A 14717-nucleotide genomic window follows, 5' to 3' on the forward strand; every position below is an offset into this window, starting at 1 on the left:
TATTTATAGTGACGTAATCACAGTGGAATATAAATATGATTATATGTTCAAAAATAAGTTAGTCCTAAGATTAGTCAGTGCACCGGATTTACACTGACTTGCCAATCTACGATATGATCTACTTACACATTACAGTGTTATGTTCTTTCCAGAACATTAGCAAAGTAGATAAGATCGGATGTATTTGTTACATCGGACAGGACCGATATTGACAGTTGATAAGATAAGTAAACATACCGTTATTATCTATTATAGTCATATCATATAGTTGACCATAGGTCAATTCAATCTCAATTCTGAGTGGTTAGTATTCTAACTGATTGTATTATTTGAGTTCTTTGACTTGTTCGTTACCAGCTTACCCTACGGACTAGCCCATACTTACATCTTGGGAACTCGGTAGTATAATTGAGTGGGAGTGTTAATCATAGATATGAACATCTATAGCTTCTGATGAAGAAGTGAAACGATGGTTTCCTTTTAGTTTGGTTCAAGGTGTTAAATGATAGAGATCTCATTTCAGTAATTAAATTAGTTTACTGAAATATCATTTACAAGGAACTAAGTGTTTTAAGGATAAAATACAATAAGGGGTAAAACGGTATTTTAGTCCTATCTCATTGTAGACCGTCTATAGAGGATTGAGTGACAATTATGGTTGTAACAATGGATAATTAATAGCGTATCTATATTTGTTATAGAGCGTTCTATAAATTCAAAAGTGCAATTCCAAGTCTATAGTGGAGTCACGAGAAATTAATAAGTTAGTAAATTTATTTGTTAGATTTATGATAACTTATTGGAGCTTGATTTCATAGGCCCATGGTCTCCATTGTACCTTGGATAAAACCATCTAGATAGTCTCAATTAATTGATTTAATTATCAATTAGAATTATCAAAGTTGACCAGGTCAATTTTGGATAGTTTCACAGAGTTGTGTAATTTTGAGAAGAAAAGAGAAATTATGGCAGATTTATTAATTAAGATAAAGTGGTATCTAAATTAATAAATAAATTTAAATAAAGGTTCAAAATATAAATAATTAATTTGATAAAGGATTTAAATAATTATTTAATTAATTAAATCAATAGAAAATAATATAGGCCTTGATTTTAAGTCCAACGAGCTTATAATCAAATGGGAAATTTCACGGGCCTATAGCCCATGATAATTTCAACTTAGGGCTTCAAAATGGCTGTTATTTTATTGATTTTTTAATTAAATTAAATGACCTAATTGAGTCTATAAAAGGAGTGCTTAGAGAGAAGATTTTAGAGACGACAGATAAGTCACAAGTCAGATTTTCTGATAGTTTTATATTCTCTCTAAACACAAGTCATTTTCTAAGCCACTTTGTTATTTTCTCTTATTCTCTCTATATCTATCTCATGTGTTGAGAATTGCCCACACTAGTCTAGGTGGTTCTAAGGATACATTGGAAGATCGTGAAGAAAATAGAAGATCGGTTCAGTTTCTTGATAATACTCTGCGACAGAGAGGATACAAGAGTTAGAGAAACTGAAGGAAGGACTATTAATTCCGCTGCGTATACTGTAAGTATTATATTATTTGTTTCTCTTTGAATTCAATTTTAGAAACATGTTTTAGGCTATCTCGTATTAATTTGTTTAATATTAGATATACATGAAAATAAATAAAGAACATGTATAAGCTATTTCCAACAATAACTAGACATGGCCCACATGCATATTTAATTTACCTAAACATGCATCACTATTCACATATTCACACAAATTCACATTTTATAACAATAATTCACTTATTGCCCTCCAGGCACGCTAATTAAGGCCCTAAGCCTTATCAGCGAATTTGGGTCGTTACAACATTCATACCATGAACATGTTTATTTGATTATCAAGATTAATATCCATACTTTGAACAAGGTTCTTGCTTAGCATTTAGGGTTTCAAATATTGAACTTTTCCCACTATTAATTGTTTATTTGCAAAGTATAAAGCCATATATCCCTAACAGAAAACTCACACCTTGGCCTTCTAAGTCGTTCTCTAACACTCAAGGACGTGTGTGGGCACGTGAGATTCACATGATATCTATAGAGGTTTGAGAATAGAAATACATTGGAAACTTCTAGAATTTCAAGTATAGAAAATTATATAGTTTCTTTTCTTTGAGAGGGTCTGATAACCTAGAAATAAGTGACTTAGAAAATATTTTTTTTTTCAGGTTTATAAAGATAATTAAACTATTTAAATAATCTTTATTTAATTAAATTAAGACTGATCAGTTATAATCTATTTTGATTATTTAATTTAAATCATATTTAAAAAGAATAATTAAATAAACAAATTAATTTAAAATTCAATATTCAAATCACATGAGTGGTACCACTCATGCTCTATGCCTCATTTTCTCATTTGCTTATTTAATTAATTATAAAATAATATATTTATTCCCAAAATAAATATCAATTAATTAAAAATTAATATTATCTTAAAAACTATCAGTTTTAAACAATTATCTTATAATAAGATAATAATTAAACTCTTCCAAATATTAATTCAAACATGATTAATATTTATTTTAACTAATATAAAGTGTTTCAAATAAAAACTAATTAGTGAATTAATTAATTGCTCATATTTATCACATAATTATTCTCTTGCCCTCGAATACTAATTCATTTGCAATTTAGTTATTTTCTCTATTAATCTTCCTTGTGACATCCTTACCCTTGATAGTGTAGGATAGATGTGACCCGGGGACCATGTACCTATAATACGAAGCTCCAATAAACCAAATTATTAATTAAACTCTTTAATTCAATAATCTTAATTATTAATTCTATGATTACTCCACTATAAATATGAAATTTCACTCTAAGTATTTATAGAATTATATTTATAGAGTTTTCTCTTGTAGTCCATTGATATAATCAATAAATGTAGTTTTGTCCTACACTTATTGGTTCGTTAATTAAAGTTGATCAAAATTATCATTTTACAATTCTAATTACCTATTGTTCCTTAAGTGCCATTAATTCACTAGCGAATAAGTAATCTATAATCAAATTATAGATTTGAGCTTAATAACTATTAAATTCCATAATTAACCCTTATGGCCTTGTTTGGACCTTGGATTTTAGTAAGGAAAAATTTTATGAGGGAAAATAGATTGGAAAAAATGGAGGAAAATGTTTTTCACAAATTTAAATGTAGACTTTTTTTTTTAATATATATTTTTTTTGTAGATATTTACAATTGTTGTAAATTTAAAAAATTATACTACATTTAAGTTTTAATTTTTCCAGAAAAAGAATTCTTAATTTATTAACTCAATCCAAACATGAGAAAATAGAATCCTTTGAATTTTATTTTTTTCCCTCTTAAAATCCAAGATCCAAACAAGGCCTAAGGGAACCAATATTCGATTTGTTAGGAAAGCATGGATTCCATTATTGAAAAATTATGTTGCCGGCCATTCATGATATTAAATCTCCAAAACAAAAGTCACTAGCCTCATTATATCAAAAGACATTAACGAATGAATCAAATATCCAATAAATATAAACTAGAGTTCATGATTACTTAGGATTTAGATTGCTCTACTAATGATCATCTATTATGATATGAATTGAATCTTTATGGTAAACGATAAGTTTATAAATATAATTAATTCATATTGGTCTTGTCATATGTAATCACTATTATATACAACACATTTACCAAGATGTCTATCCACATCAATAATCTGAATCTAAATTATTTACATCTTATATGCTTAGTAAACTGTACTAGCAACCATTCATTAAAGATTTCTTACTTTAATACGTTACTGACTATTTTATTCATTATATATGATCTTAATTCTCCCGTACTAATACAAGATCCTATTCTCATAAATGAATGTTGAATTTTCTTATATTTATACAAATTATTCAAATAATGATTATAACATTCAAATATAATAAAATTGTACTTTTATTTAAATTAATAAAATGTATTTTCACATGCTTTTAAGGCATAAACCCCAACAAGAAATCCAATCTATGACGAGAAGAAGAACATCAGATTCAATGTAGGGGGAGAAATACCATAAGACTCATACACGAGGAGTATCGTTGTCCAAAATTTCTATTTCCTAGCTCACCACTGATGTTTGAGGCTTTTTCTAAGGGGAAAGGGAATTGTGATTGAACAAGCGTTTGAAATTCTAAAGGCAAACAATTTCTTGATGAATTCCGTGGAGAAAACTTATGATATTTGAGAGTTAAAGAAACAGAGAGCTTAGAGAGAGTTGAAAAGTGTGTTAAAAGTTTTACAACTCTAAAATATCTTTTTTATAGTGTAGGCATCGTCATTAAGCATAACTAATAAGATTAGAACTTTTAAACACATCATTTTAGAGCCAAAAAATGAAATTCAAATCCTAAGTCAGGCGACATGTCGCCACCTGGGTTGCCACATGTCACCTCCCCTTGCCTAGGATGCCCAAAATTACCCTTAATAACCTCCAAATGATTCCAAACTTTTTTGGACCCATAAACTTTAATTATTAATGCCTACAACAAAAACTCATACTTTTACTTCTTAAGTAAAAACTATTAAGTGTATTATACCACCTTGTGTAACACTACTTAACATTTATATTTGACAAATCTCAACATTAATTATCCAAAAAGAGAAAAAATAAGTCAAAACTTTTACTTATTTGATGCTTTTAACTATAAACAAAAGCTGAAAGTTTGTCAAATATGCCTTAATCCTAGTTGTTTAGTGCATGCGTGTCACTCTCTGTTTTTGTGATTCAAATCTTATAAAATTAATTAATTAATTGTTTTATATCTTATTTTCAAAATAATTTCGATTAATTTATTTTAGAAAAAACCATAAAAAAAATGAAAAACGAAATGTAGTATAATGTTTTAATTAAATTCAAATGAAGAAACTAAAAAAGAAGAGTTTAATCAAAGTTGAAATTCATAAAGTAAAATAGTCTAATTCAGGGAACATTGCACTGTTGGGTTGAGTTGAGTCAAGGGTGAGGGCCCAGGGAGCATGGGTGATGAGTGCTGCTGCTGGCTTGTCCCAAGCAAGCACCCTCTCCCTTCCTTAGTCCAAATGGGCCAATTTATTTCCATCGTAAATTAGTATCCAAATAATAATAATTATTATTATATTTTAATAGAAAGGGCGAAAATGAAAATGAAGATGAAATGAAAGGCAGCTGAGCTGACGAGGTTGCTTCCTTGGGACATAAAAATAGACCCCATGATATCTCCATGGCCATGATTCATGCCAATTTTGGTTATACAACAAACTAGAAAGAAAGAATGACCTTTTTCCTGAGAGTCAACTTTGGCTTGGTAGATTTTTTTTGACTTTGTTGTATAACAAAATGGTAGATTTTGTATTCCATGTTTTTTGTATGCAAAAATGTCATGTGAAGAGCAATAGGTGGTAGCTTGGAAGGTGAAAAACAGAGTGAGAGTGGGAATAGTGAGAGACAGAGGAGAGGAGGAATCAAAATTAGTTACATGCATGAGGCCTATGGTAAGGAGGGAGGCATGAAAGAATTAGATGCAATGAATGAAACAAAATAACTACATACTCTCTGTCTGACATATGCCTTCTTCTCTCTCTCCTCTCTCTCTCTGTAATATGGCTATGGGGGCCTTCCTTCCATCTTTAAGAAACTCCCCCACTTGATCTCCTTTATTTAATGTTGCTTCAAAATTAAATTAAATTAAAGAAAACCATATGAATTGAATTATCCAAATTTCCAATGCAATGCAACGCATGGAAATGGCAAATGCAATGCCAGCCTCAATAGATTTGCAAATGGGCCCATCCCTTAATGTGATTTGCAAAGGGAAATTTGAGTTTTTATGCTTAGTGAGGGGTTATAAATCAAAAAAATGCTAGACACTTAAATCATTTCAAAACAATGCCAAATTTTTTGACAATACCCAAAATACCCCTCTCATAATTTTTCTCACCCCTTCCTCTTCCCTCTTCCCTCTCTCTCCCTCAACACATTCCTCTCAACTCCCTCTCTTGAAAAAAAATTCATGGGTAAGATAAAATATCATAGAAATCAATGTAATGGCAAGTATTCAACACTTAGGACACTAAAATACTACATTTTGAACAGATTTGGACATGATTTTTGGGTTTTTTTTGCGATTTTTTTCAGATCTGAAACTTTGAAATCTGCAGAAAATCGACGTGGTTCGATGGTGGTTCGATGGTGCTCGATGCCAGCTCGATGGGGCCTTCAAAATCAAGATTTTCATGAAAAAATCGATGTTGCTCGATGGTGGTTCGATGGAGGTTCGATGGTGGTTCGATGGTGTTCGATGCGATTCTTGCAAGATACGTAATTTTTCACTCGGGTATCCGTTTGGGGTGATTTTTTTTTTGATTTTGGGTATTTTTTCAAGATCTACACGTTTGGGATGTGTATATACACATTTGGGAAATGTAAATCTTGAAAAAAATGACAAATGCAAAACATACCTCATGTTCAAGATATGTTTTGGTATGTTTTCAAGTTCTAAACTTTGAAAATGTGTATATGAACATATAAAACGTGTAGATCTCAAAAAAATACCAAAAATAAAAAAAAAAATCATCCCAAACGGACACCCGAGTGAAAAATTATGTCTCTTACAAGAATTGCATCGAACCACCATCGAGCAACCATCGAACCACCATCGAGCAACCATCGAACCACCATCGAGAAATCTCGATTTTTTCATGAAAATATTGATTTTGAAGGCCCCATCGAGCTGGTATCGAGCACCATCGAGCTGGTCTCGAGCACCATCGAGCAAAGTCAATTTTCTACATATTTCCGAGTTTCAAATCTGAAAAATAACTAAAAAATCATGCCCAACTCGATGGTTGCTCGATGGTGTTCGATACTACCTCGATGGGGCCTTCAAAATCAATATTTTCATGAAAAAATCGACGTTGCTCGATGGTTGCTCGATGGTGGTTCGATGGTGGTTCGATGCAATTCTTGTAAGAGACATAATTTTTCACTCGGGTGTCCGTTTGGGATGATTTTTTTTTTTTATTTTTGGTATTTTTTTGAGATCTACACGTTTTATATGTTCATATACACATTTTCAAAGTTTAGAACTTGAAAACATACCAAAACATATCTTGAACATGAGGTATGTTTTGCATTTGTCATTTTTTTCAAGATTTACATTTCCCAAATGTGTATATACACATCCCAAACGTGTAGATCTTGAAAAAATACCCAAAATCAAAAAAAAAATCACCCCAAACGGATACCCGAGTGAAAAATTACGTATCTTGCAAGAATCGCATCGAACACCATCGAACCTCCATCGAACCACCATCGAGCAACATCGATTTTTTCATGAAAATCTTGATTTTGAAGGCCCCATCGAGCTGGCATCGAGCACCATCGAACCACCATCGAACCACGTCGATTTTCTGCAGATTTCAAAGTTTCAGATCTGAAAAAAATCGCAAAAAAAACCCAAAAATCATGTCCAAATCTGTTCGAAATGTAGTATTTTAGTGTCCTAAGTGTTGAATACTTGCCATTACATTGATTTCTATGATATTTTATCTTACCCATGAATTTTTTTTCAAGAGAGGGAGTTGAGAGGAATGTGTTGAGGGAGAGAGAGGGAAGAGGGAAGAGGAAGGGGTGAGAAAAATTATGAGAGGGGTATTTTGGGTATTGTCAAAAAATTTGGCATTGTTTTGAAATGATTTAAGTGTCTAGCATTTTTTTGATTTAGTATATCTCATTAAGCATAGAAACTCAAATTTCCCTTTGCAAATGCTGTCTTTGGAGTTTTTCTTTTTCTTTTTTAAATTAAATAAATAAATAGAAACATAATAATAATAATAATAATAATAAAAAGAAAAAGGGATAAGAGATTAAGACCAGGGGAGAAGAACCTTGGGAGACACACTGTCCTCATTTTCTAAAATCAGCAACTTGGTTGTCAGCATAGCCCCCACTTGAAATTGGAATTCACTGAACCCAACCCAACCTATACCTATTCTCTCTATTCTCTCTCCTTCTTTACAATTATTATTATTATTATAATTAGTAAAAGTATTATACAAATACACTGCAACAACCCAAAATCCATCAAAACCAATCCCAATACTAACACCAATACCATTACCACTTCTCCTTTCTCTTTTTATCTAAATCGCATCGCTTCTATATCAACTTCCTTCTCATTTCTGTGAGGTTCATTGATTTTCTCTGGTGAAAGCAGACAAAGGTATCATCGTCGTCTTCTTCTTCTTCTTCTTCTTTCTTATTCTCCTATTATTATATTATAATTGGATTGGGCTGGGTCGATCTAGATTCTTCAATTGGGGATTGGATTCATGTTCATCGGTGTTGGTATATAGTAAATGAATTATGAAGTGGGTGGGGATTTAAAATCAAAAGGACATCGTTGAATCGGATCGGAGGGAGTTGCATAATATGGATCCTCGAAGAAAGATGGAGTATCAATATCATCATCATCATCATCATAATGGAAGCATATCAGAACCTGGGAAAGAGATTGGGAACGGAAAAGGGATTGGGATTGGGATTGGGATTGGTATAGGGAAAGTGGGAAGCGGTAGAAGAAGTTACTTCAGCTTGGAGTCATTGCTATTGCTGCTTTGCCTCACCGCTTCATTGCTCATTCTTCCGTTGATACTGCCGCCTCTGCCTCCGCCTCCATTCATGCTGCTGCTGCTTCCCATTGCCATTCTTGGGGTGCTTATGATCTTGGCTTTCATGCCCACTGCTACTTCTTCTTCTTCTTCCTCCTCTAATCTTACTTATAGATACATCTAAGTCTAAGTCTAAATGTAAGTAAATTCCATTTATTTCTCATCAAGTACAAATTTTTGTATCTTTCAGAATCAGAATACAAATGAAACAAACAACAACTTCATTCTAATATCTCCATGTATCTGTTTCCTATGTATATATAAATCATTTCTATATTATTAACAGCAATGCATTACCAGTTGAACATCCAAAATCTCTCTCTCTCTCTATCTTGGATTTTGGATTTTGAAATTTGGAATGTGTGTGCGCTCTGTAGCCCAAATGGGTTTCCACATCCACAATGAATGTCAAAGACCAGAACTTCGAAGAAGAAATAAAGACTTTAAGTCTAGTGGAGTGCCCACCAAAGGCAAATGCCCTTTCAAGTTTTGAGGTTAAAATGCTAATATTAATTAAACTTGAATTTAAGTGTAGCTAGTCGAGAGGAATAGAAGGCCATTCATAATTACATTATATGCATTAACATAATGAACATTTTCATAATCCAATTTTTGTTATAAGAAAATCAAAACCATTTATTTATAGATTAAGATTTCAAAGTCATGGATAAACATATTCTTATAATTATCAAAATATGATTATGTGTGCTAATCTCATCTCTATCTAATTTGATTCATGACTGTTATCCATATGGAGTACCATTACTTGAGCCAGCCTAATGCATTAACAATCTAAAGTATACATCTCAACCAACCATACGCGATATAACATTAACTAATGGATTTAGACATTTAGTATAGCACATGTTAAGTATAGCACAAGATCGGAGAACTTTCGTCTTAAATCATATCATTATTACATGGAATTGGACATTTAGTATTGCATTTAAGATCGGTCTACATGCTATGTTACTGTTAAATCAAATAATTGTGAAAGGTAAAAAAAAAATGGCATTCCCATACCAAATTTAGCATCTGCACAAATAAGTACGATTCCAATATCATGATGCATCTAGTATTTATTGTACCAAATGTAATCCAAACTTCGTAACTTGTTATGACGAAGTAGATACAAGTATATTTTAAAAGAGTACACAACTCAAAAGAATTTGCTTGATTTTGCATTTTTATAGGTGTACTAAAGTTTGAAAGAGATGACATTGAGGAGAGAAAAGAAAAAAGAACGATATACAAATCCATCGTCATCATCATGACATCATGTTTCAACTCACCTCCTACAAGCACATCCATGTTATGATACTATATATGCCATATAAAAGGTGCAGTACGTAAAACATTGGTGAAGAAAACTGACAAACTTTAGCTTTTGCCACCACCGGAACCCACCCTATAACTTTATTATCTCTTCTTACATACTATAGTATATATCAGGGGGTAACCGCGAAAATCCAAAACACCTCAAGCTAAAATTCTTGCTAATAAGCGACTCTTAACGGATGAATGAAGCAAAAATGGAGGAAGATGATGCTCTAAAACGGCCAGGAGCTCTCTGCCCTGGCTCACCTCTTTTAAGACCCTGCCATCGAGTCTTCTCACAGCTTCAACAAGCTGCCCTCTTAGCCTTTGCGATAACAAACAGCCGCCCGCCTCAACACACTCCCTGTACAGCGGCAGGTAAGCAATTGTCACCCTTAGAGGGGCTGGAAGGTCTCTCAAGCAAATAGGACACCCACTCCACTTCAAAATCCTCACAATGTTCGTGTAGTGTTCTTGTCCTTGCCTCAATCCATCCAAGAAAGCTGCCTGAGACCAGTGCTCCCGCAGAAAACCCTTCAGTTTGGGAGCAACAGCCTCGTCGTCTGACCTAGCAATGACATCAGCAACAGCGTAAGTAGCTGTGGGATCACCTAAGAAGTCAGAACGGAGGAGAAATGCCACACCATCCAGCGAGCCACCACTTCGTTCACCAGCAGCCTTGAGAATTTCAATGCTCAGGGCTTCAAGGACATGTTGAGGAACACGAGGAAGAAGATATGCAGCAACATCAACTTGGCTACTAGAAGTTGCAGCTGTTAGGGCAAGACAAAGCTCCATGTCTCGACAACCCCTTTTCATAAACCACTCAACTACCTGCATACAACCCCTCTCTGCCGCTCTCATCAAAGGGCCCAAGAAAGCTATGGCATTACCCTCTTCCACGAGACACTCCATGGTGCCAATCTTGCAGTAATGAGAAGCAAAGGCCAATGCTAGGTCAACATCAACATCCAAGCTATTTCTTTGGGCAATCTGCAAACATAGGATTTTCAAATAAATTAGATACATATATATATATATATATATATATCAAAATGTGCCTTTCCAGAGAGATGGATATTATCCATATGTTCCTAGATTAGGGTCAGCAACAGTGGGGGAGGGGGAAACTTTAACCAGTCTCATTCTCAGGTATTCGCAAATCATTTGGTAATCTTAAATGACATCAAATACAATGCTCTTTTAAATTCTTGCTACTGCGTACTATTTGCATTACATTTTTAGCATGAGATTATCAGCTGAGGAGCTAAACAAAAATATAAATATATATTTAACATTGGAAGATCACAGTTCCAATCAAACAACTATGTTAGTCAAGAAAATAATGCTTATTGATGCTATTCTAAATCTCTCTAAATCCCGCCACCAAAGCAGTAAAAGAGAAAATGGCTCGAGACACATATTCACTGACTGCATGAGACATGTTGTTTAATTCTGTTGCCTGCAGTCTTGCACAACTATATTTCGTTAGTAAGCATCTTGGGAATAGATAGACCTGATTTTTTTTAGATCGGTTTATTCCATATTTTTTTTGCAGAAAGCCACTGATTCCCTTTGTATTTGTAAGGTTGAATCAAACAATTAATGCAATCATTTAAAGTTCCAAAAAAAAAAACTGAAAGGTTCCTTGTCTTTAATTACGCCTGAAAACTAATACTAAAATCATAGAAAATTACCCAAGAGGGGGTAGGGGGAACAGGGAAAGAAGAAAAAAAAAGTACATAATCGAGATTTATAGAGACATAAGACTCGTATTACCTGCAATAAAATCCGCACAAGCTGCGTACTCCCAAAGCGAGAAGCTTCAAGAAAACACTGATTGACGTTGTCTGCACCTCCTTCTACTAACATACCCAGCAAACCATGGACGGCTGTTGCAGAAATGCCAGATGCCCAGCTAGGATCAAATGAGCTAGAGAATAGAGTTAGAGGAAAGCATGCAGCATCAAAGGCCTCGGTGAAGTCCTTTCCTGTAAGTTGATTTCCAGCAAGATCTAGGAAGGTCTTAAAAGCAGTTAACTGGAGTTGTATCTCAACAGCTGAACTGTGCCCAACCCTATCCTTATTCTCCTGACAACGGGAATGGCAATCAATACATTTTAGTGCCCATTCAGTAAACTTCTGAAACTTAGCACCAGCTTCCGCCTTCAAGATTTCATCTCCATTGCATTCATGCAGACGCTCATGCAACCTGTTTTAAAAAAAACAAAAAAAAACAGGTACATGAATGAATTACAGACTAGGCTTGCACCTACAAGTACACTTATCCACAACACAAATTCTTTATATAGCAATAGAATATCAACCGCTTTCATATAATTATTGATTGAATATAAACGCATGCATTCTTTTTCAGAAAAGCTGTATAAATGAATACGAACCATTTCTTCTTCTCACTACGGATGTGTCTTTGACAATGGATTTTAAGATGGAAAAAGAGAAAAAAGCACATATAGAATTGTGGCTAAAACAAATAATAAATAGAAAGAAAGAAAGAATGAATGAATGAATGATTCTGCAAAGACAAGAAAGCGTAAGAGTATTACCTTTGAGCCATTATAGTGACTGTGGCAGCTGGAGTCATTGTTCGGCTGTGGCAGGCAGAGACACACGAGGCAAGAAACGAAGTCCGAAGAGCAGCTCTTGTGAAATCATAAGCACCATTGGCGATGATGTTGTGAATTAAACCTGTTATACCATCGAGCTCTTGCTGTGTGGTCAAGAACCAGATGGAATCCAATGTAATGCACAAAGCATCATTAAGAGCTTGTGGATCAGCCAGTGAAATTAAGCTCTGAGCGAGGTTCCAATCATAAGAACTCACTGCACCCTGAAACAAGCGGCCGAACTCAATCCTTTCCTGCCGACTGAGCTTCTTTTTTTCATGCCCAGATTGAAAAGAGTCTCTCACAGCAACACTAGATTTCAGTTTCCTAGCATTGCAACTACAGCCGGAACCGCTGTTTATTCTGGAGTCCTTCATTCCTTGACTCTCCAAACCATCCTCTTCTGTATCCCTTTCTGCATATATGGGGTCAGACTCCATCAGACCACCGCCAAACCCCTCCTCCTCCTCGTCCGGCACAGCGGATACCATATCCTTTTTCATCCAATTCAATTCAATTCAACCTTTTTCCCCTGGATGATCTCTCTCTCTCTCTCTCTCTCTCTCTCTCTATATATATATATATATATAAATATATATTTATATTAACAAAATTTCCAAGCAGCAGAACGAAACATCCTAAAAAAAATAGGGAAAAGTGGAACAGTTGAGTTTGAGATGCAAATCCCCCAAAGTAAAACCCTAAATTAAGAAGAAGAAAAAAAGGGAGGGTCTGGTGAGAATCAGACAGGAGACATGTGCTTCGAAAATAGAACAATCTGAAATCCAGCAAAAAGGGTTTGATGAGCATGGATGGATGTCAGCATTTGATTTGATTTCATGTAATTTACATTTTAATAAATTGAAAAGAAGAGAAAGAAAAGCAGGGAAAATTAAAGAGAGAGAGAGTGAGAGAACAAACCTATTCCTGTTGAATGTTGATTGAATTGGTTTTTGGAGATGCCGGAGAGAGAGAGAGTGAGTGTGTCTGGTATGGGTGTGAGGCAATCAAATAAAAGCTCCTCCTTTATTCTTCTTCTTCGCTTATCAATTTATTATAGAATATTTACATTTATTATATTTGTTCGGAGTGTTGTCAGGAAATTATATAAATATATAATAGTAAAGTTAGAAAGGATATTCTAATAAGAGAGATCGGAGTCGGAGGTGGTGGTGGTGAATAGAAGAGGAGGAGAGTCGACCAGACCAGAGCACACTTTCAAAAGTCTCCAAACAAAACAAAACAAAACAAAATAAAAGCTGGTATAGTTTAGTATCTGAATCTCATTTTATATTGGTACAGTATACTAATCCTAATCATATTATAATATTTCCAATAACTTAGAAAAATAATTGATTGGTAAGATATTTTTAAAAATAAAATTTAAATTAAGATTTTAATTTTATGATTTAAAATTAAAATCAAGAAAATTATTTTTTCTCTAATGTTAAATTATTATATTATAAAATTTTACAAATCTATTACTTTTTTATATTTTTAGATTCTCTACTAATTACATATTCAATATTTTAAAACTTAAAAATAATTTTTAGATATTGAACCAATCACATTTTCAAAATATGTTTTCAGAATATAAATTCATATTTATATTTCAGAAATACACTTTTTGAAAATGAAGTTTTCTAATCGTGAATTAATCATGTCTTTAAAAACTTTATGAATTTATATTATAAAATTTTACAAATCTATCACTTTTTTATATTTTTAGATTCTCTACTAGTTACATATTCAATTTTTTAAAACTTAAAAATAATTTTTAGATATTGAACCAATCACATTTTCAAAACATGTTTTCTGAATATAAATTCATATTTATATTTCAGAAATACAATTTTGAAAATAGAGTTTTCTAATCGCGAATTAATCATGTCTTTAAAAACTTTATGAATTTATATCATAAAATTTTACAAATCTATCAATTTTTTATATTTTTAGATTCTCAATTACATATTCAATTTTTTTAAACTTAAAAATAATTTTTAAATATTGAACCAATCACATTTTCAAAACATGTTTTCAAAATATAAATTCATATTTGTATTT

At 33.1% G+C, this 14717-nt stretch overlaps 2 protein-coding genes across 3 annotated transcripts; one reads left to right on the forward strand and one right to left on the reverse strand.

Moving 5' to 3' along the window:
- Positions 1 to 8026: 8026 nt before the first annotated feature.
- On the forward strand, positions 8027 to 8939 carry LOC133796593 (protein AUXIN-REGULATED GENE INVOLVED IN ORGAN SIZE-like). The gene has a single exon (XM_062234174.1). The coding sequence runs from the start codon at positions 8471 to 8473 to the stop codon at positions 8831 to 8833; it is 363 nt and encodes a 120-aa protein (XP_062090158.1). The 5' UTR covers positions 8027 to 8470; the 3' UTR covers positions 8834 to 8939.
- Positions 8940 to 9868: 929 nt separating this feature from the next.
- LOC133796592 (ankyrin repeat protein SKIP35-like) lies at positions 9869 to 13908 on the reverse strand. 2 transcript variants are annotated; one of them, XM_062234173.1, is made up of 4 exons: positions 13575 to 13908; positions 12594 to 13354; positions 11806 to 12238; positions 9869 to 11019 (listed from the first exon to the last, which is right to left on the reverse strand). In XM_062234173.1, exons 2-4 carry the CDS (start codon positions 13154 to 13156, stop codon positions 10189 to 10191), a joined length of 1827 nt encoding a protein of 608 aa, XP_062090157.1. In that variant the 5' UTR covers positions 13157 to 13354; positions 13575 to 13908; the 3' UTR covers positions 9869 to 10188. The 2 variants fall into 2 exon arrangements, with proteins under 2 accessions (XP_062090157.1, XP_062090156.1); XM_062234172.1 differs by having other exon boundaries at positions 12594 to 13431.
- Positions 13909 to 14717: the final 809 nt, after the last annotated feature.

The sequence above is a fragment of the Humulus lupulus genome, chromosome 8 (genome assembly GCF_963169125.1).
Source record: "Humulus lupulus chromosome 8, drHumLupu1.1, whole genome shotgun sequence".
NCBI classification, from domain to species: Eukaryota; Viridiplantae; Streptophyta; class Magnoliopsida; order Rosales; family Cannabaceae; genus Humulus; species Humulus lupulus.

What these genes read in the sequence shown, in the direction of transcription:
- LOC133796592 (XM_062234173.1), bottom strand. Translation starts at nt 13,156, where the DNA reads ATGAAAAAGGATATGGTATCCGCTGTGCCGGACGAGGAGGAGGAGGGG. An exon ending in GTCACTATAATGGCTCAAAG is followed by an intron (nt 12,239 to 12,593) that starts GTAATACTCTTA and finishes TTTTTAAAACAG; the next exon opens with GTTGCATGAGCGTCTGCATG. An exon ending in TTGTGCGGATTTTATTGCAG is followed by an intron (nt 11,020 to 11,805) that starts GTAATACGAGTC and finishes CTATGTTTGCAG; the next exon opens with ATTGCCCAAAGAAATAGCTT.
- LOC133796593 (XM_062234174.1), top strand. Translation starts at nt 8,471, where the DNA reads ATGGATCCTCGAAGAAAGATGGAGTATCAATATCATCATCATCATCAT.